General features: G+C 36.7%; 1 protein-coding gene across 5 annotated transcripts in view; it reads left to right on the forward strand.

Annotated features, from left to right (window-relative positions):
• PIBF1 (progesterone immunomodulatory binding factor 1) overlaps nucleotides 1-22,310 on the forward strand; it is a 200,177-nt gene that overhangs the window by 147,249 nt on the left and 30,618 nt on the right. For 4 of the 5 annotated variants that reach the window (XM_059902534.1, XM_059902533.1, XM_059902535.1 and 1 more), the window contains one exon: nucleotides 17,645-17,775. In XM_059902534.1, coding sequence (XP_059758517.1) covers nucleotides 17,645-17,775 — 131 coding nt within the window. Of the gene's footprint in view, nucleotides 1-17,644; nucleotides 17,776-19,995; nucleotides 20,076-22,310 lie in introns of those variants that run through there. The other variant, XM_059902536.1, reaches the window with a different exon arrangement.

Genomic DNA, 22,310 nt, shown 5'->3' on the forward strand with positions numbered 1-22,310 from the left:
GCAAACATTCCTTTAGTCTTTAGGCACTGATTTTTATCATACATTACACAACTTTTTCTCTATGCTTTTCTTCTAACACAAACTTTGTTTCAATGCCAAATCACATTGTAATCTTTATGAAGACACTTTAAATGATGGTTAAACTCAACCTATGAAGGATTATCCATACTCAGAACTCAACTGAAATCACAGTATAAACAGCTAAGACCAAATTTCTTCATGTGCAAGCATGTGCAAGCATGACCTTTCCTATGAAAACCTTTCCATTTTCATTTCATAGGAAAGGTGAAAAATAGTGTGATTTATTGGGTCCCATTGCCTCCCAAGGTGTTTTCCTGAAAACTTGTTGATACATAAAATTCCTTTAATAAAGAACAGTGCTTTTATTTCACCATTAGAAATATAAGGCTTAAAAAGTAAACCCTTGGATGAGGTACTGTACTGCCTACAATTTTTTAAATTTAGCAAATGCAGTTTAATTCATCAGTCCATCAAAAGTCTTCCTTCCAACCAGAACTGTCCTCCCTACTGTAGATCATGATTTCCTATCTTAAAATGTCCATTGCCTCCCAACGTCCAGGTTCTTTAGCATGGCGTAGAAGGCCAATTTGACCCTAACCTACTTGTCGCCCTCATTTTCTGTTACCCTCCCTTCCCCAGGCCCTTGCTTTCAGCCTCCTCCTCCGCCAAGTAATGTGTCTTTTGCTCCTGCCCCACCACTTTGTTATCTTCCTACTTCTCAGTCTCCTTCGTTTCCTTTTGTTCCTCTGTTCCATAACTGTCAGCGTGCCCCCCGAGTTCTGTCCTGGCACTGTTTTCTTCTTACTAAGATGTGCGTCTTACCTCATCTTGTTCCGTGGCTTCAGCTACCACCCGCAATAAATCTTTTTGTTTTAACCTTTTTTTACTAAGTCAGTTGTGTATGGGCTAAGTATATATAATCATAATCCAAAGAGTACAGAAGGAGTATTCAGCAAATACCAAGTCCTTGCCGCTCTCTTCACATCATCTCTGAACGTCTCCCTACTCAACCTCCTGCTTTAGTGGTACTGCCTGGGTACAACCTCTTATCATCTCTCATCTGAATTATTTTAGTAACCATCTGTTCCGCCTTACTCTATTCTTTAAGCCCTCCACCTTGTTGCCAGAGTGCTGTTTCTAAATATAAATCTGATTTTGTTTCTCCCACAGTCAGAGTTGTTTGTTTCCTAAGAATAATGATATATAAGACCGTCCATTATCCAGCCCCTGCCTACCTACCCAGTTTCATTTTACATCACACACACACACACACACACACACACACTCACTCCACCATGCTCCCCCCATACGTAACTACTTGTCCTTTACTTGTAATTCTCCAAGCACACTATGCAATTTTGTGTCTCCATGCTTTTGCACATTCTGGTGTCTGCCCAGCACACCCTTGTCTAAATCACAGATACTTGTCTTTCAAGATCAATTTCAAGTAATCACCTACTCTTTTAAGCCTTTTCTGAACCCCAGGTAAAAATGACTTACGTATCCCCATGATACCAAATATACCTATATATACACACACACACACATAATTGTTGACATGGCTGTCTGTAAGCTTTATAAGGGGGGGGACTCTGTTTTTATTGGTCTGGGTATTTCTCCCATTTAGTACAGTTCTTGTTTCTAGTAGCTAGTAAATAGACATTTGTTGAAGGATTAGTTTTGGGTTTTTATGGGACAAAGTATATTAAAGTATTGAGGTATACTAGAATGAACTTGAAGCAGAGTGGAGATCCCAACCAAGAAGGCCAAAGAATGACAGTGAAATCAGAGCTGCTAATCAGAGAAAAAAAGAAAACCTTACAGTATCACAGACTCTACCACATGCTTTCTGTTATATATGGAACCAGAAGTCAGTATATATCATCTCTACCCACCACCACCATGAAAAAAAATACTCCAATTGCATGGGATCCGTAGAATCATCAACCTATATTGAAAACACTGGGGAGTTTTTTCTTTTGCTTTGTTTTGTTTTAGGGTGAAAGGGGGATAAAACCAAGAGCTAAGATGAGTAATAAAAAGATATAATAAAGGTTAAGAACGTCTTACATGTCTGTAGCACTTAAATGTTGCTATATTCACTTACCATTGGATTATGAAAGCCATGGGCTTTCAAGTAAGGAAGACTGGCTTACATGACTCTAGGCAAGTTATTTATCCTGTGTAAGCCTCAATTTTTCAACCTGTAAGGTGGGAATAATAATACTGTAGATATGTTTGCCCCAAGAATTAGAGATAACCCAATCTAAGATAAGCATTTAGCACACTGACATGTTAATCACTCAGTAAATGCTGACAGTTTTGTTGTTTGTTTGTTTGGTTTTTGTCCTACATGTCATTGTTTTTCACCTGGCCATGGTATTGATGAAATAAGTATTTTATTAATAAAGGTGGCATTTTTAAAAAAAAAAAAAAAAAAAGAAAAAGAAATAGTAGTTCCAGAATTGGAGTAAGTTATGCTTATTTTGCCTATATGGAAATATTCAGAGTGAACTATCCGAATGAATTTTAACACAATATAGTAAGATTTTTTAATGATAATTTAATTAATTTCTATGAAGAGGTACATGGTATTAAAACTGCAATTCTAAAGAGTAATCAGTTGCTCTTCTCAAATGAAAAAGTATATTTAATTGCATACAAACTTAGCATTTTAGGAGAAGTGTGCAAAACTGCATATTTTAAAACTAATAAAAACTTCAAATTGACCAGAATTGTTCAGTTTAAATGAGAGAACATGAATTACTGATAAAATTCAACTAATTTGTTGAATCATTATATAGAAAAGCAAGAGTTAAGCAATAATAATATGTAATAAGATAATTAAGATAAACATTATTTAACAGCACTGATAACATAGTCTTTATTACAAATATTTAAGTAAATACTTTATTAAAATCAAATTATGTGAATAGATAATAATAATAAAGGCTAGCAATTTTGAGTGCTTACTTAATACTAGTGGTACTATGGTGTGAAACCATAGAAATGTTCCTTGGGCTAACTGAAATCTTCAGAGTGTGAGACCCATGAGTTTACTAGCTTCCCAGGCTTCCTGAGGCCTGAAAGAAGTTCTGGTGACTGAGTGGACTTCATTAGATTGCCAAGTGTATCAGAGAAGAATCAGAGAATCAGAAAAATGACTCAAATGCAAAGTCTACTCAGTTCATTCAGGTTCCTGATGGATATGCTGTTGGCCTAGTTAACATATTGAGTACTGTAACACATGGTCCCTTCACTCTTCAGATCTAAAATTTTCACCAAGTGATCAAGCCCTCAGAAAACTGGCTACAAAGTTGACCTGAGACTGATTTGGATTTGGACTGATTTGAATATAAATCTGGTCCTTTATAATTAAAGATGTAACTACCACCTGGACAAATAGCTTTCATAATTTTTTGACCATGACCTGTAGTAAGAAGTGCATCTTACATAGCAATCCAGTACATACGTATGTATGTGTATTTGCTTGTGTGTGTGTGTGTGTATATATGTATATAGGTATGTGTGTGTGTCTGAAATGATTTTCCCAACACAGTGAATACCCTTACCACGTGTAGTACCTTCTATTCATTGCTATTCTGTTCTGTTTCTTTTTTCTTTTTTTTTTTCTTTTTTTTAATTTATTTATTTATTATTTATTTATTTATGGCTGTGTTGGTCTTCGTTTCTGTGCGAGGGCTTTCTCTAGTTGCGGCAAGTGGGGGCCACTCTTCATCGCGGTGCGCGGGCCTCTCATTATCGCAGCCTCCCTTGTTGCGGAGCACAGGCTCCAGACGCGCAGGCTCAGCAACTGTGGCTCACTGGCACAGTTGCTCCGCGGCATGTGGGATCTTCCCAGACCAGGGCTCGAACCCGTGTCCCCTGCATTGGCAGGCAGATTCCCAACCACTGCGCCACCAGGGAAGCCCCATCTTTTTTCTTTTTTTTAATACTGCTTTCAACCCACAAAGTGAAAACATTCATCTGGACAGATATGTAACACCATTTTTTTCTCCTTATGGAAGCCTTCTTGAGAAATCAGTTTAGGGGTTGAAAAGAGAGGAAAGGTAAAAAAGTAAGAATGAGTAAAGCATGTTAGAGAAATAGGGAGTCATCTGGTGTGACTGTCGTATAAACACCTGTAATGCTTCCCGGTTGTATGTATCCCCCACCTTCAGGAGCAATGCTAATCTAACCTCTCTATCATTCTGAATTAACAGTGTAATGGTGAAGCAATTGTTAATACGTTTCCACATTTTTGTCCTGCCCCTTTTCAATCTGTTTTTTCAATTTGTTCAAGACTGCCCCTTGAACAATCTTGAACAAATTTACTGTGGTCTCTCCCATTGGTTGGAATTAGTACCATTTACAAATATGAATAATTTCATTCTGTAACTCTCCTCCAAATTATTTATAATACATATGTATGACCATGACTCAGAGAACCCCACTATTTTCCTTCTTTATCTAGGGAAATATTTAGGCTTCATCTTCACAAAAAGGCAACCCTCTCATTCCATGGTGATTCCTTTCTTAAAATAAATCTTGTTTTACACTTTGAGTTTTTTTGAAGGCCTCATATACATGTTTTAACATTTTTATCACTAAATCGAAGACATTATTCTTGACAAACTCCAATAAATAGCAGGATTTTCCATTATAGAAACCATGTTACTTTTCCCCCAAATAAATTTGTATCCTTATGGCTCTTCACACAAGAAAGGACTATGTAAGAAAAAATTATAAAGGTAATGTTATTGTAAAATGTTTTAGTCTATTCTATGCCATTTAACTCAGCCTAAGAAATAAACTATTTAGGGACTTCCCTGGTGGCGCAGTGGTTAAGAATCCACCTGCCAATGCAGGGGACACGGGTTCTAGCCCTGGTCCGGGAAGATCCCACATGCTGTGGAGCAACTAAGCCCATGCACCACAACTACTGAGCCTGTGCTCTAGAGCCCATGAGCCACAACTACTGAGCCCGCATGCCACAACTACTGAAGCCCGCACGCCTAGAGCCCGTGCTCCACAGCCAGAGAAGCCACCACAATGAAGAGTAGGCCTTGCTCCCCATGACCAGAGAAAGCCCACACTCAGCAATGAAGACCCAACACAGACAAAAATAAATAAACTAATAAATAAACTTTTTAAAAAATTTAAAAAGGAAAAAAAGAAATAAACTATTTAAGTAAGTGACTGTCAAATGTTAGGTAGTATTGATATGAAATTCAGTCTTACGGTAAATATTTATTGAACACCTACTATGTGCTGGGCATTGTTCTAAGCCCTGGGAATAATCAGTGGATAAAACAGACAAAAATTCCTGCCCTTTGGAGCTTATGTTCTATTCAGAGGAGAAACAAGGATTTGTTCCAAGTAAAATATATTCTCAATTAGAACTGAAGTTGTGTAAAGAAAGTAAAGCAGGAAAGAGGATAGCGACTATTACTGCCTGTAGTTCTAGCCAAATGGGCACAAGAAAGACATAAAATGAACGCCATGGTTCTTAGATATCTTCTGAAAGTGACCAAAGCAGCAAGGAAAGTGGCTCTACCTTGAAAGTCCCACAGGCACAGAGGTGCCCAGGTAGAAACAATCAGATATTTTTAGCATGGAAGAATGACTATGAAGCATATTTCTTTGCGGTCAATTGGCCACATTTCTTTACTGTTTGTCTGTGTGCATATACATGCAAGCTTTTAGTCCACGTTCTTTATTTTGGGAATAAAGGGTAAGGGAAAGGAGTTCTTATCTCTTCACATTTTGGGCTAGTCTTACATAATACTGCCTTCTTTTCTGTTATCGAGAGGCAACGATGAATATTGGCAAAGCACGTGATACTGGAGCCAGACTCACTGGGTTAAAATCTCATTTTTGGTAACTTACAAGTTGGATAAAGTTGGATAAGTTGTTTAACCCCTCTGTACCTCATTGTCCTCATTTGTAAAAGATTAAGTTCCAAATAAAATGTTTGATTGAAAGTTGATCAAATGAGTGGATTACTTTTAGTTTTGAAGACAGATTGTTTTGTAACATTTAATACAGAAAAAAAAAAAAAAACAGAAAAGCAAGGCAGAAGGAGAAAAAGTAACTTTTAAAAACAGACAAAGAGGGGCTTCCCTGGTGGCGCAGTGGGTGGGAATCTGCCTGCCAATGCAGGGGACACGGGTTCGACCCCTGGCCCAGGAAGATTCCCACATGCCGCGGAACAACTAAGCCCGTGTGCCACAACTACTGAGCCTGCGCTCTGCAACAAGAGAAGCCACGACAGTGAGAAGCCTGCGCACCACTCGCTGCAACTAGAGAAAGCCCGCGCACAGAACAAAGACCCAACACAGCCAAAAATAAAAACAAATAAATTAATTAATTAAAAAAAAAAAAACAGACAAAGACATTCTGAAAAGACTACATACCGTATGGTTCCAACTATATGACATTCTGGAAAAGGCGAAACTTACGGAGACAGTAACAAGATCAGTGGTTGCCAGGAAATAATAGACAGAGCTACAGGAGATTTTTAGGGCTGTGAAACTATTCTTTATGATATAAACAGTTGATACATGGGATTACGGTTGGTCCTCCATATCCACAGATTCCGCATTCACGGATTCAACCAACTGCAGATCAAAAATATTCAGGAAAAAAAAATCCGGAACGTTCTAAGAAGCAAAACTTGAATTTGCTCCCACCAGCAACTATTTACATAGTATTTACATTGTCTTTGCAACTATTTACATAGTATTTATATTGTATTTGCAATTATTTACATAGTATTTACATTGTATTGAGTATTATAAGTAATCTAGAGATGATTTAAAGTATATGGGAGGATGTGTGTTGGTTATATGCAAATACTATACCATCATATATTTTTTTTTAATTTATTTATTTTATTTATTTATTTTTGGCTGTGTTGGGTCTTCATTGCTGCGCGCGGGCTCTCTCTAGTTGCGGTGAGCAGGGGCCACTCTTCGTGGCGGTGCACGGGCCTCTCACTTCAGTGGCCTCTCCTGTTGTGGAGCACGGGCTCCAGGCACTCAGGCTTCAGTAGTTGTGGCACGCAGGCTCAGTAGTTGTGGCTCACGGGCTCTAGAGCGCAGGCTTAGTAGTTGTGGTGCACAGGCTTAGTTGCTCCGTGGCATGTGGGATCCTCCGGACCAGGGCTTGAACCCATGTCCCCTGCATTGGCAGGTGGACTCCCAACCACTGTGCCATCCAGGAAGCCCAACCATCATATTTTATATAAGGGACTTGAGCATCCTCGGATATTAGTATCCATGGGGGGTCCTGGAGCCAATCCCCTGTGGATACCAAGGGACGAGTGTACATTTGTCAAAACCCATAGACTATACAGCACCAAGAGTTAACACTGATGTAAACTGTGGACTTCTGGTGATAATGGTGTGTCAGTGTAGGTTCATTAATTGTAACAAATGGTGATGACTGTGGCGTTGTGGGAAGGCAGAGAATATATGGGGCTCTCGGTACTTTTGCTCAGTTTTGCTGTGAACCTCAGACTGCTCTAACAAAAGAAAAAAACAGAGACGTGAAAAAGAATGAAATCTGAGAACCACAGAGAAAAGATAGGAAAGGAAAGGAAGGAATGGGGAAGATGTCAGTGACTGACTTTTCTGTGAAGGTAACTGTGGCCACCTTTTGTCACTTGTGTGATTTGGCAGTCCTTAAAGCTACTTTTGTTGGTAGCAGGAAAATACCCTCAGGAAAGTAACATTGTCTAGAGAGGAATTAACTTGACATAGGCAACAGAACTTACTTTTTGTAATGTTAAAGAATTTGGGAGAGACTTCGTTTTCTCTGTGTGTCTGTTTGTATTTCACATGGTACATCACTCCTTGTGAAGTTAGTGTTACATATTTTATGGATGCATACTATGTAATGTGACTGGACATGAGGAATAATTAAATTGTTGATGGGTGATAGTTTCATAAAGATTTAAAGTGAAGAGGCTGTTGGAACAAACAGTATTCATAGGTAATATGTGACATAATCAAAACACAATACCAGAAATTGCCCTTAACATGTATAAATTATCATTAATTATTGTCATTCTGTCTCTTATTCTTTGAGGTTCTGATGTAGAATTATATAGAAATTAACATTTTTATTTTAGTAATGATGAACATATATTTACCATGCAAAGGGCTGATTCATTACGTGGACAAAACATTAACTTTAATTGTATTAACAGTTCTGTGTCTAACCTTGCCAAGTGCTTAAACCAAGATGTCTTTGTTATAGTTCATTCTGGAAAAGAATTCAGTTACATGGATCCAGGACAATATACTAGAATTTATTCTTTAAGCCATCTTTTTAAAGGTTCACATACCAGGTCATATGAGTGTGTGTGTGTGCTCCAAATGCCAGCCACCACTGAAGAAAAACAATGACTTATTTATAAATTATATTCTGTTTACACATCAAACAAATAATATAATTGTTTAAACTTTTTCCCTTACTGGTGTGCCTTGATAATTCATAAATGACTGTAATTTTTTTCTTTCAAGAGCTATTACAAATCACACTGTAAATCCCTCCTTCCCCATCAGCATTGTTGTACAAGTGAACCACATTAGAATGAATCTCTCAGGGGCAACTTCCAGGGGGAAAGAAATTTAAAGCACTTGAACTTGAAAATTCCATTCTCTGACGCTAATCACCGGTCCTTCCAGCTCCCCAAGTCCTTTCATTCCCACTAAATCTGTGCTTTATTTGTACTCATTCGGAGTCCCAGACTCATAAACTCTTCGCATTCCCAATCTGTCAAGCCCCTCCTGGCTCCACTTTGCCTCCTAACCCAGCCTTGGACCTTATCAACCATCTGAGCACTACATTCACGAGCACTCGCCATTGCTTTGTTGCCAGATTCGTCCATCAGGCTTTTCTTGACATTCCCACCTTTAGCCTAGTCTCTTACGATCAGGTAGTTACTCTATCCACATTTAATGAAAGGGAGGAGAGGAGAGAAAATTCTTTGATTCTGTGTTAACGTACTGAAAATTTCTTGTGGAAATTTGTTACTTTGGCTGCTTAGAAGCATAACAAATTCATGTTGTTGAACATCAGCAAGGCCCTCATTCCTGTTGCCCGGTATTTTTATTTTTCTGGATCTATCCTGTTTCCCGTTATCTTTATTGCAGGTCACTTCCCCTTCCCCAAACCATCAATTCCATCATACATCTTTTCATTATTACAATTAGATCGTCTAAATTTATTTTCCTTGAGTCTTTTTCACCCAGGGATTTTTTTAGTCTCTTCACTTACTTTTTTTCCCCTGTGGTCCCTCTTCAAAAAATGAGCGCGAGTGCGCGTGTGCGTGTGTGTGTTAACATACATCACTTTCAAAACTTAACCGTTCTCTCTGTTCTTAATTCCTTCTTCTCTCTCCCCTCTTCCTTCAGCTATGCCCTTCCTCAGTGATCACCAATGACTTCCTAATTGTCAGTATTCTCGACTCAGTCCCCTGATCTATCTGTGGCATGACATTATTATAGATATTCTAGAAATTCTGCCCTCTCTTTGCTTTGCAACACCATTCTCCCTCATATGGCTCTTTAGTCTTCTTAGCTGATGTAGTCATCTTCTTCTAGACCTGGAATGTAGGTGTCCCTCATTGTCTGCCCTTTGCTCTGTTCTTACACCTCAGTGGTGATTCTCAAATGTTAGTGAGTGTAAGAATCATCTAAGATTTTTGTTGAAAATGTAGGTTTCTAAATCCTGCCCTCAGGGATTGTGATTAAGTAGGTCTAGAATGAAGCCCAGGAATCTGCATTTTTAACAAGCTAGTCTTGTGACTCTAATAAAAGTGATGCAGAAAAGAAATAATCCTCTGCAGTCCTATGTACTCCTGTGACTTCAGTCATCACTTCCGTGCTGATTACTTTCAAATATTTTAACACCCTCCTCTCATGAATTTCTCCTTATTATCTGGACCATACTCAGGACCAGCGCAGGGCTGACAGTCAGTGAGTACGCACTTGCTTTTGGTTATTAAAATAATAGGCTGTTTGCACAAACACTTGTAAACAGATGCTGCCCTCAGCCCACAAGTGTCATTCTGCCACCACAATCCTGTCTGTCCTGGTCCCTCTCCTAAGATCTTCTAGACCTCCCCATCTTCTGGCAACAAAAAAGTAACACCTGGAACCACAGAGTTTCTTCAGGATCCTGCCCCAGTGCAAAGGCTGGCATCCTAATTGGTTGAATTGTATCCATTAAATATTACCCCTGTTGAAGATGATGATGTCATTAACCATATAGGGACCTAGGAGAAGAAGCCAGCTTTTATGGGGAGGATGGCAAATTCAGCATGTGAGATGGTTTATGTGCAGTACTTTTACACCTACTAAAATAGTTGACTGGCGTGGCCTATAACAAGTCCAAGATCACAAGAGCTGTGCCTTCCAAATTTGACTGATCATCAGAATCTAAGGCCCAACCCTGAGAAATTTTGATTCATTGGGACCTGGGGCAGGGCCCAGAAGTCCATTTTTTTGACATTTCCCCCAGTGGTTCTGATGATTAGCTGGGTTTGAGAACTACTGCTGTGGACTGAGAACACAGAAAATTAGTACCAAAGTATTGCCCCCTACTGGAGCTCAAATAGGCATTTTCCATTCCATGGCATAATCAGAAAGATCAGGCAACAGGATATGTGGGTTTTTCAGCACAACTAATTACCACTACTAGAAGGTGTCACTTGTATATATTTTATACACAGAAAGCAACTCAATGTTAAATTCCATTCAGCAGAATGCATTTTGTCCCTGGTAAGAAAGAGTACCATTTCTAGGAGTTTCTTTGAAAATAAACTCCACAAGAAAAAAAATCCCACTTTTAGGAAAAACACAACAAATTGTAGTCACCTTCATATGTCTTTTAAATTTAAGAGAACGTATGTATTATAATCAGGTGTTGCTTTTCTCTGAATCATATGTACAGTTTATTGAAACAAAGGAGAAATAACGATTCTATAAAATGTTGTATCATGGGTTTAGTCTTGAGTCATTCATTACGTATATGATTCCTGAGTCACTAATTACTAAGGCTTTCCTATAAGGAAAAGATTACTAACAATAGGCAAAGTGAGCGACTGTGAAACTTTTTTTAATACTAATGATTATAGTTACAGAAAGATTTTTTTAACCATATTGGAGGAATTAAATTCTGTTAAGTTACACTGATTTCAAAAATAGATATTAACATCACTTTTCACTGAAAAACGTGTACTTTTCCCTGAGGAATGAAATTAAATTTGGGGGATTTAGAAGCTCACAAGCTTATAAAGAAACATTCTTAAAATTGACAGCACTATAGAAGTTTTATTATCTAGAGAGTGAGAAGTTTGTAGGTTGTATAGTAGAAATACATTCTGAAAGTAAGGCTTTTGACCCTTAATTTTGTTATAATACTAAAACCTAATATATGTAATTGCTGTAATGAGAAAAAAACGAACTAAATTAAGACTAATGACTGCTGTTATATTTTTTATGTAACTCAAGTTAGGTTTGATAAGTTTAAACATGGCTCATTCTAGACTACAGCTGACTACAATTTGAAATTGCCCTTAGTTCTTCCCTACCCCGCCCAATCCCCCCACCTGCACCCCGGACTATTCTGCACTTCGAAACACAAAACAACTTGTCAGTTCAGTTTATTCAGTTAGGGTCAGTTCTGTAAAAACAAAGTCATGTCAATTGTTTGATTTAATTGACTAGTGAAACTGGTTGTACAGGTAAGTAGAACTTAGTTTTTTTTTTGTCCAGCTGCATATTTGAATGTTCATAAAGTAACTTAGTAGAGTAATAAGATTCCAGTGACATTGTAATAGATTTTAAAGAATGATTACCAAAGCAAGGAAAAAGGACACTGAAACCCAAACTATAGAAAATATTTATGGTATTTTTTTCTTTATGGCTCTCCTTTCACTGTAATGAATTGTGTCCAAAAAAAGTCTTCTTTCCTTTCACTATTCATTTCTTATTCTTTGAGGAATTTTTTCCTGGGCTATACTTAATATAGCCATAACAAAAATGTCTAGTATAATTTAGATGAATAGTTTCCATAACTTTTATAAAGTGGTCCTCAAACTGTGTGCACATATCCTCTAACAGTTGGTCAGCCATCTCTTGGCTTCACTTTCCTCCTCATCTACCTGGACCTCATGCTTGATCACTTTCACAATGAATGTTTCTGCCCTTGATTCTTTCTGCCTTCCTCTCTACCTTCCACTATACCCATCCTGCTCTTCTCTCCACCTTCAGCTTCGAGGCTGCTAGTAACTCATTATTTTTTTTCCCTGTGAGAAGAAGACCAAAAAACTTGCAGTGCTACGGGCTTCCCTGGTGATGCAGTGGTTAAGAATCCGCCTGCCAATGCAAAGGACATGGGTTTGAGCCCTGGCCCGGGAAGATCCCACATGCCGCGGAGCAACTAAGCCCGTGCGCCACAGCTACTGAGCCTGAGCTCTAGAGCCCATGAGCCACAACTACTGAGTCCACGTGCCACAACTACTGAAGCCTGCACGCCTAGAGCCCGTGCTCCGCAACAAGAGAAGCCACGACAATGAGAAGCCCACACAACGCAACGAAGCGTAGCCCCCGCTCACTGCAACTAGAGAAAGCCCACGCGCAGCAACAAGGACCCAACACAGCCAAAAATTAATTAATTAATTAATTAATTTTTTTAAAAATTGCAGTGCTAAAATAAATATGTTTAGATCTTAATTTGAAAAAAAATGTATAGAACTTGTAAATGTAGTTTATTTGAGAAGGAAATAGAAATAATTTCTTGTCCTAGAAAAACAGCAAATCTTTAGCCTCAAACTTGTTAGGGATTGTAAAGAAAAGAGGAAAAAAATTTTTTTTCATATAAAAAGCTAGAATTTTTTTGTCAAAGAACATTTAAGTTCATAAAGCAGGAATTTTATAATTTTTTATTCTGCATAATAAAATACTCCCTTCCCCGCCCCCTCGTCCTTATAAGAATAGATATCCACCACTTTTGTTCTTATTGTTCAGTTTTTGCATATCCAACTTTAGAATACCTTTTTTGAGAACTTATTATGTACCAAAGTAGGGGCCTCCTGATACTGACAGTGCTGTGTTTAGTCCTATTCTAGCATACATTTCATACTTGCTTAGGAGAAAAAGAGTAAACACAAAGAAACAAAAAGAAAACTAAGGTTGGGACTTCCCTGGTGGCCCAGGGGTTGGGAGTCTGCCTGCCAATGCAGGGGACACAGGTTTGAGCCCTGGTCAGGGAAGATCCCACATGCCGCGGAGCAACTGAGCCCATGCACCACAACGAAGAGTAGCCCCTGCTCGCTGCAACTAGAGAAAGCCCGCACGCAGCAGCGAAGACCCAATGCAGCCAAAAATAAGTTGATTAATTAATTTTTTTAAAAAAACAAAAACTAAGGTTGGTTGAGTATATAAAATGATAAAATCCTTTAGAAAGAACTTTACTCTTATGTGTCAAGAGTATTACATAGTTATACCCCTTTAACCTTAGTGCATCTTCTGTTCTGAAAAAATTTAACGAACAAAATTTAAGGAACAAAATTCCCTGGGGGCGCAGTGGATAGAACTCTGAGCTCCCAATGCAGGGGGCCTGGGTTCAATCCCTGGTCAGGGAACTAGATCACATGCCACAGCTAAGGAGGCAGCAAGCTGCAGCTCAGGAGCCCAGTGCTGCAACTAAGGAGCCCTCCTGCCGCAACTAAGGAGCCCTCCTGCCGCAACTAAGGAGCCTGCCCAGCGCAACCAAATAAATAAATATGAGAAAAAGATAAAACATCTACAATACAAAACCAGTTTGTTTTAGCATTATTTATACTAGTCAAAAATTGATAGCATCCTAAATGTTTACTAGTATAAACAATGTAATTAAATTGTAGCACATTGGCTTACTAGACAGTTTTGTAACCATTAAAAATACAAAAATATAAATGAAGGTATTCTAACAGCCTGGAAGAATGATTATGATATAAGGTAAAGTAAAAAACAATAATATAAAGTTGTACATAGTATACAACATAGTATATATACAACTATATACATAGTATACAACTATACTAAGTTGTACATAGTATACTAACATTGAACAATCCAGAAAGGAACTAAAACAATTTCATTTATAAAATAAAATAGAAATAAATTTGATCAAAGGGGAGAAAGACTTGTACACTGAAAACTACAAAACATTCCTGAAATAAATTAAAGAAGACCTAATAAATGGAAAGACATCCCAGGCTAATGGATTAGAAGACTTAAGATTGTTTTTTGGTTGGTTGGTTGGTTGGTTGGTTGGTTTTGGGTTTTTTTTTTTTAATTTTTTAAATTGAGGTATCATTGGTTTACAACATTGTATAAGTTTGAGGTATACAACATAGTGATTCACAATTTTTAAAGATTATACTCCATTTATATTTATTATAAAATATTGGCTATATTTCCTGTGGTGTACAATATATTCTTGTAGCTTTTTCTTTTTTTTTTTTTGGCTGCTCAGCTTGTGAGATCTTAGTTCCCCAACCAGGGATTGAACCCGGGCCCTCAGCAGTGAGAGCGTGGACTCCTAACCACTGGATCGCCAGGGAGTTCCCACTTATTTATTTTATACCTACTAGTTTGTATCTCCCCTACCCCTCTCTTCCCCCTCTCTCCACTGATAACCACTAGTTTCTTTTCTATATCTGAGAGTCTTTTTCTTTTTTGTTATATTCACTAGTTTGTTGTATTCTTTAGATTCCACAGATAAATAACATTATAGTATTTGTCTTTCTCTGTCTGACTTATTTCACTAAGCATAATACCTTCCAAGTCCATCCATGGTGTTGCCAATGGCAAAATTTCGTTCTTTTTTATGGCTGAGTAGTATTCCATTATATATATATATATATATATATATATATATATATATATATATATATATATATATATATATATATATATATATATACACCCCACATCTTCTTTATCCATTCATCTGTTGATGGACACTTAGGTTGCTTCCATGTCTTGCCTATTGTAAGTAATGCTACTGTGAGTATTGGGGGGTGTGTATCTTTTCAAATTAGAGTTTTCATCTTTTCTGGATATATGCCCAGGAATAGGATTGCTGGATCATATGGTAGTTCTATTTTTAGTTTTTTAAGGAACCTCCAGACTGTTCTCCATAGTGGCTGTATCAATTTACATTCCCACCAACAGTGCACGAGGGTTCCCTTTTCTCCACATCCTCTCCAACATTTGTTATTTGTGGTCTTTTTGATGATAGCTGTTCTGACAGGTGTGAGGTGGTATCTTACTGTGATTTTGATTTACATTTCTCAGATGATTAGCAATGTTGAACATCTTTTCATGTACCTGTTAGCCATCTGTATGTAGAAGACTTAATATTGTTAAGATAGATAACAGTACCACCCAAAACAACTTACAGATTCAGTGCAGTCTGTATCAGAATCCCAAAGGCATGTTTTTGCAGCAATAGAAAAACCCATTCTAAAATTCTTGTGGAATTTCAGATGACCCCAAGTAGCCAGAACAATCTTGAAAAACAAAAGTTGAAAAACTCATACTTTCAGATTTTAAAATTTACTGTGAAGGGCTTCCCTGGTGGCGCAGTGGTTGGGAATCTGCCTGCCAATGCAGGGGACACGGGTTCGAGCCCTGGTCTGGGAAGATCCCACATGCCGCGGAGCAACTGGGCCCGTGAGCCACAATTACTGAGCCTGCGCGTCTGGAGCCTGTGCTCCGCAACAAGAGAGGCCGCGATAATGAGAGGCCTGCGCACCGCGATGAAGAGTGGCCCCCGCTTGCCGCAACTAGAGAAAGCCCTCGCACAGAAACGAAGACCCAACACAGCCATAAATAAATAAATAAATAAATAAATAAATAAATAAATAAAAACCCAAAAAGTTAAAATTTACTGTGAAGTTACAGTAATTACAACAGTGTTGTGCTGGCATAAGGATAGACATATAAGACTGATGGACTAGAATAGAGAGCCCAGAAGTAAATCTCGCATATATGGTTAATGGTTTTTTCAGTAAGGTTGCCGAGATCACTCAATGGAGAAAAGACAGTCTTTTCAACAAATGGTGCTGGTAAAATTGGATATCTACGTGTAAAAGATTGAAATTAGACCCATGTCTTACACTATATACAAAAATTAACTCAAAATGGATCAGAGTCCTAAATTTCAAAAAGAAAGGTATAAAACTCATAGAAGAAAACATAGGAGAAAATCTTTATGACCTTGGATTTGGCAGTGGTTTCTTTAAAATGACACCAAAAGTATGGACAACAAAAGAAAAGTAGGTAAGTTGGATTTCATCAAAATTAAAAACTTTTGTGATCCAAAGGGCAGTATCAAGATAGTGAAAAGACAACCCACAGAACAGGAGAAAATATTTGCAAATCATATAGCTAATAAGGGCTTAATATCCATAATATATAAAGAACTCCTACAATTCAACAGTAAAAAAAAGAAAAAAAGAGACAGCCTAACTAAAATATGGGCAAAAGACCTGAATAGACATTTCTCCAAAGAGGATATACAAATGGCCAATAGGCACATAAAATAACTTTGTTGGCGAGGATGTGGAGAAATTGGAACCAAGTGCATTGCTGGTAGGAATGTAAAATGATGCAGCCACTATGAAAAGCAGCTGGCAGTTCCTCAAAAAGTTAAATATAGAATTATCATATGACCTAGCAATTCCACTCCACTCCTAGGTAGATACCCAAAGGAATTGAAAACAGGGACTCAAAACAGATATTTATACACCACAACATTAGTCACAATAGCCAAAAAGTGGAAACAACACAAGTATCCACCAACAGATGAATGAATAAACAAAATATACAATAAACATACGTTGGAATATTATTTAACCATAAAAAGGAATGAAGTTCTGATACATGGTACAACATGGATGAACCTTGAAAACATTACAATAAGTGAATTAAGCAGACAAAAAATGACAAATATCATATGATTCCACTTACATGAGGTATCTAGAATAAGCAAATACATACAGACAGAGAGAATAGGGGTTTCCAGGAACTGGGGGATAAGGGGAGTGTTTTTGCTTAATGTGTATAGAGTTTCTGTTTGGGTTGATGAAAATGTTCTGAAAATAGATACTAGTGATGGTTACACATCAAGAATGTACTTAATGCCCCTGAATTGTGCACTGTAAAATGGATAAAATGGTAAATTTTATGTTGTTTATATCTTAAACATAATTGTTTAAAATTTTAATTATACATAGTGATTTAGGTGCGTAAATTATACATAGTGGTTTAGGTACATAAGTAAAGATGGAAGGGAATATGAAGACATGAAAAATTACTAAATTAACATTTGATTATATTATTTTGAGTAAAAATAAAGTTCAAATAAAAGTTTCATTTTTAGTTAAAGAATAGTTACGTTGATTAATAATTTTTAAAACCTTCGAATTTATACAGGAAGGGCTTTTCAGAGTAATTCATATAAGGGAGAGTTGGTGTACTGTATCTGTGCTAGATCATTTTGAACAATTTTAGTTTCTTATAAAATTGTCTAGATTTTAATGAAATCTGTTTTTCTTTAGCTTGACAGGGCCAATTCTCTGTTAAACCAGACTCAGCAACCTTACAGGTATCTCATTGAATCGGTGCGTCAGAGAGATTCTAAGATTGATTCACTGAAGGAGTGTATTACCCAACTTGAGAAAGACGTCAGGTAAACCATCTACAAATCTTTTATTTAAGTAATAAAGGCATTGTAAGCACAATACTGCTATAGATGAATTCAGGTTGGAAATTGTGAAGAAAAAATTGAAATAACGAAGGGGGTCTTAAATGTAATGAGTTCAATTTCTCTTAGAAAAACTAAGTCACATCACATTAAGGTGTTCACAAACAGATAAAATATATACATTTACTTAGATTCATGTTGACTTTACCAAGGAATTTTTAGGCTTTTCTTCCCCTGCCCCTTTACGTGAAGTAAACCATGAATTACCTCGATGTAAATAAATTCCTTTCACTTCCTTAGATTGAAATTGTTTTCTTACATGACATCTCATCCAAAAGACTTGCTCCACTGAATAATCATTCAAATTCTTTACCTGTTCATCTATATGATCATTTTAGTCTTTTTAAGTAACAGTAGAAGAATGATGCTATAGACAGAAAGAGGTTTTAATTCATGGATGCTTAGTTAGTTGGCTAGTTATCTAGTTATTAGATTTTAAGATTACTTAGAATAAGTAATTAAATAAATTATCAACCAATTCATAAAGGTAGAAGCGAAGAATTAGATGGGAGAGAAAATTCTTAAATTAAGGAATTAGAAAAGGTAGTTTATTGAAAAATATAGTTATTGGAGAAGATAGCTATTAAATTCAGGTTTCCTAAGATATATAACCAAAAATATAAAACTGCTGTAATTAACTCCAAACTGTGAGTGTTCTTTTTGATAAATCAGAATAGTTATCTTTTCCTCTCGTTTCTACCCCACCAAAATAATTGGTCCAAAACTTTATTCCTGATCATAATTTTTGACAATATAATAAAGTAATTTTAAATCACATTTATGTTTTAAATGTCAACATAAATAGCAATTTATTTTTAGATTAATTTTAAAGTTAAAATTAATATTTAGAATATTCATAACCAGCATTAATAAATCAATTCAGTGAATTAATTAAACAGTTCTATAAATAGCTGTTGGGAGCAATAGAAATTATGTCTCATCATTCACTGGAGACTTGGTTATCTTAGGGAAATGAGGAAAGAACCCCAAAGAGAACCTTTTCTTTCCATATTATATATTTGATATATTTGAAATTTTATATAGTGTTTTGTCTTACCTTTGTAATCTTGGAGCAGAGATATATAAAAGGCCTGTGGAAAAAATTACCTCTTTCACAGTTACCTTCAAGTAAGTTTATTTGAATATTTATTTTACTAAGAACTAGGAAAGCTGAAAATGTTTAATATAGAGAAAAATAATAGCCAGCTACAGGAGAAAATTGTAATGATGAACAAATTCAGCCCTAGAGAAATTTAGCAAGTTGTCATCTAAAAACATATTAGTTTTGTGATAGGGCCAAAATTTGAATCCAGATCTGTCTGCTTTCTAATTCCATACTCTTAACCATTATGTTATACTGCCTCCCTATGTTCTAATCTGAATAAGGGATAATTTTTCTTTAACTAATGTAATTAAGGAAGAGAAGCAAAAAAAAAATAGTGTAGAATACTGGTTAAAAGGAAGGCTTTTAATGAGTTGATAATTGTTGAGGCTGGGTGACAGATACATGGGGGCTTGTTACAGTTTCTCTCTTGAAATATGTCATAATAAAAAAAAAAAAATTCCCTATCTGCATTGTCCAGTATGGTAGCTGCTAGCTACATGTGGCTATTGGGCATGTGAAATATGGTTAGTGTTACTGAGGAACTAAAATTTTAATTTTATTTGAATTAAATTAATATTAATTTTCATTGCCACTTGTGGCTAGCTAATAGCTATGGTACTGGACCCTATAGCCAGTTTTCTCATCTGTGAAATGAGAGTGGCACCAACAGCACCTAATTCACATGGTTATTCAGAGGATTAAATGATATAACCTTTGTAATATATATAGCACTATTCCTACACATTATTAAAAATGCTTTTTAAATGTTTGCTATTATTAGTATTGTCTTATATTTAACACATTTTTATGTTGAAAATTATCTTTGAAGTGAGAAATAACATTTCTCAAAATATGCTGAATTTTGACAAAAATTAGGACACCCTTAATTACAGCAACAGTAATCACAACAACTATGCCAATTATGGAATTAAACAAAAAAAAATATTTTATGTGCTAAACCTCTGAGGCCTTTAAAGCTGTCTGTGTCTCATATATTTACTGTATACTATTTTAGTAGATTCTGAACTAATATTTCACAGGATATGAAGTCTTGCTCTTCACTGAAGCAACTATCTTCTAATGTGGAAAGTTAAGGTGCTTTCAGTATTTTAATTATGGCTTGTGAGATGCTGTAGCTGTACCCTGATGACGTGAATGAAAGGATGTGATGCCATACAATACAATCAACAAGTCAGATACAACAGGTTAGATCACATTTCTATCTACCGTCACCCTGACTCTGAGCCAACGGCATTTCAAATAGAGTAGAATTATCCTGGGCTTTGACTACACGTCAGCCTGATTTCTCTTCTCATGGTAAATGTGGCTGTAAAATGTAGATATTAATGTGAACATCAAGGGGTAGTTGTGAAAATTAAATGAAGTAACATATATAAAAAGCTTCCGGCACACAGGAGAAGCTCAGTAAATGTTACCTCCCTTCCTCTTGTCCTTCATTAATTCGAAATTTAAACATTCGATGAACCATCCAAAAAGATGGCTAAGTGATTATGTTCCTTGATAATTCCTGTTTCTTTTTGCTGGGTGTGGATTTTAATTGTAAAGAATACTTACATTAACTGATTAATTTGTAAATGTTTCTCTAGCTTATACAATAAAAGCTCTTTAAAGAACTGAATATAAATTTTATCATTTTCTTACAAAATAAAACAATATCACTATATCACACCCACAACTTGCCAATTTAGCCATCGATACAATTTATTCAATGCCTAGAAAGATTAGCGTAAACATGCACTAAAATGAAATCATGATAAACATGTTAAAAGCTAACATTTGAGATATCACTACTAACTGTCATGGACGTAATACTCTGTTCTAAAAGTAGTACTTTTAACTCTCCTCCACCAATCCACAAGAGACAATCTGGGTTATATTGTTTGATCTGTAGTTCAGGACCAAAGGAAGCATGGAAAGAGAATAATTAGCATAAGTTTTCTTTCTCTGTTTTCAGTTCTCCATTTATCATTAACTAGTCATTTAGGAAGAAAAGACTACTTAGACGCTTATAAGGCTAGGCCAGAGTATATTGATCCAGGAAGTTAAAGAACAATATATCAGGAATATGTTTTCATATAGCAGGTGAAACAGAGCCATAAACATGAATTTCTGAGTAATAATTAACAGTGAATTGAACAATTATGGGTGTAATATACCATTCACGGTAGACGTGCTTATAAGGAGATTTGTTTTGTAGTTGCTTTATGAGTCACGCATAGAAGCTTTGTATTTTTAAAGGGAAGTTTCCACTGTTATGAAATGTCTTATGGAGACTAAACTTCTATTGAGTAATTACTTTGTGTGGAAGAACACAGAGTATAATAATCATCGTATTCAGTTTTAGAGACCCACGTGTTGAAGGTAGTCTCCCTTGTAATTTAAGGAAGAGAAGGCTAAGACTTCGAAAATATATATCCAAGTATTGTCTGTGGAGCCAACGTCTTGCAAATAGAACTGAGTTGCTTTGTCAACCAGTTTATCCACTTACCTTTTATTCCATGTTATATGGTTAGCTTTGTTATTTAAATATGGAATACTTACTTTATTCTGAAAAAATTAAACACTACATATAAAGCATTTCTAATGAATTATTCAGTCAAAATCCTTCAATTACATCAACATTCCGTTCCTATTACACTACACTTTACTTAATGGGCCTATTGGTATTTGAGAGCCTATGTGTGTGTGTCTGTGTGTCTGTGTATGTGTTTGTGCGTGCGTGCGCACCCATGTATGTACTGCATGTGAGCGCATGTTTACATTCTGCGTCTATGTGGGTACATGTATATATGCATGTATATGAACACATCTGTTCCTCGAATATTCCTATTTGTATTTACTGAACATTTATTTTCACTTTGAAAAATATTTTGGGGGCTTCCCTGGTGGCTCAGTGGTTAAGAATCCACCCACCAGTGCAGGGGACACAGGTTCGAGCCCTGGTCCGGGAAGATCCCAGATGCCACAGAGCAACTAAGCCCGCACGCCGCAACTACTGAGCCCACGTGCCGCAACTACTGAGCCCATGCGCCGCAACTACTGAAGCCTGCACGCTCTAGAGCCTGTGCTCTGCAACAAGAGAAGCCACCACAGTGAGAAGCCCGTGTGCTGCAACGAAGAGTAGCCCCTGCCTGCCGCAACTAGAGAAAGCCCGCATGCAGCAACGAAGACCCAACACAGCCAAAAAATAATAGAAAAATAAAAGAAAGAAAAAGAGAAAGAAAAATATTTTGTCTTCAGTGTGATCCTAGCTAAAGATAGAATTTTAAAGTTACAGAAACACCTGATCTTTACCATGCTTTGGGGGACTCGAGCAGAGCACAGCACTCAGTTT

This window comes from Balaenoptera ricei, chromosome 18 (assembly GCF_028023285.1).
Source record: "Balaenoptera ricei isolate mBalRic1 chromosome 18, mBalRic1.hap2, whole genome shotgun sequence".
Taxonomy (NCBI): domain Eukaryota; kingdom Metazoa; phylum Chordata; class Mammalia; order Artiodactyla; family Balaenopteridae; genus Balaenoptera; species Balaenoptera ricei.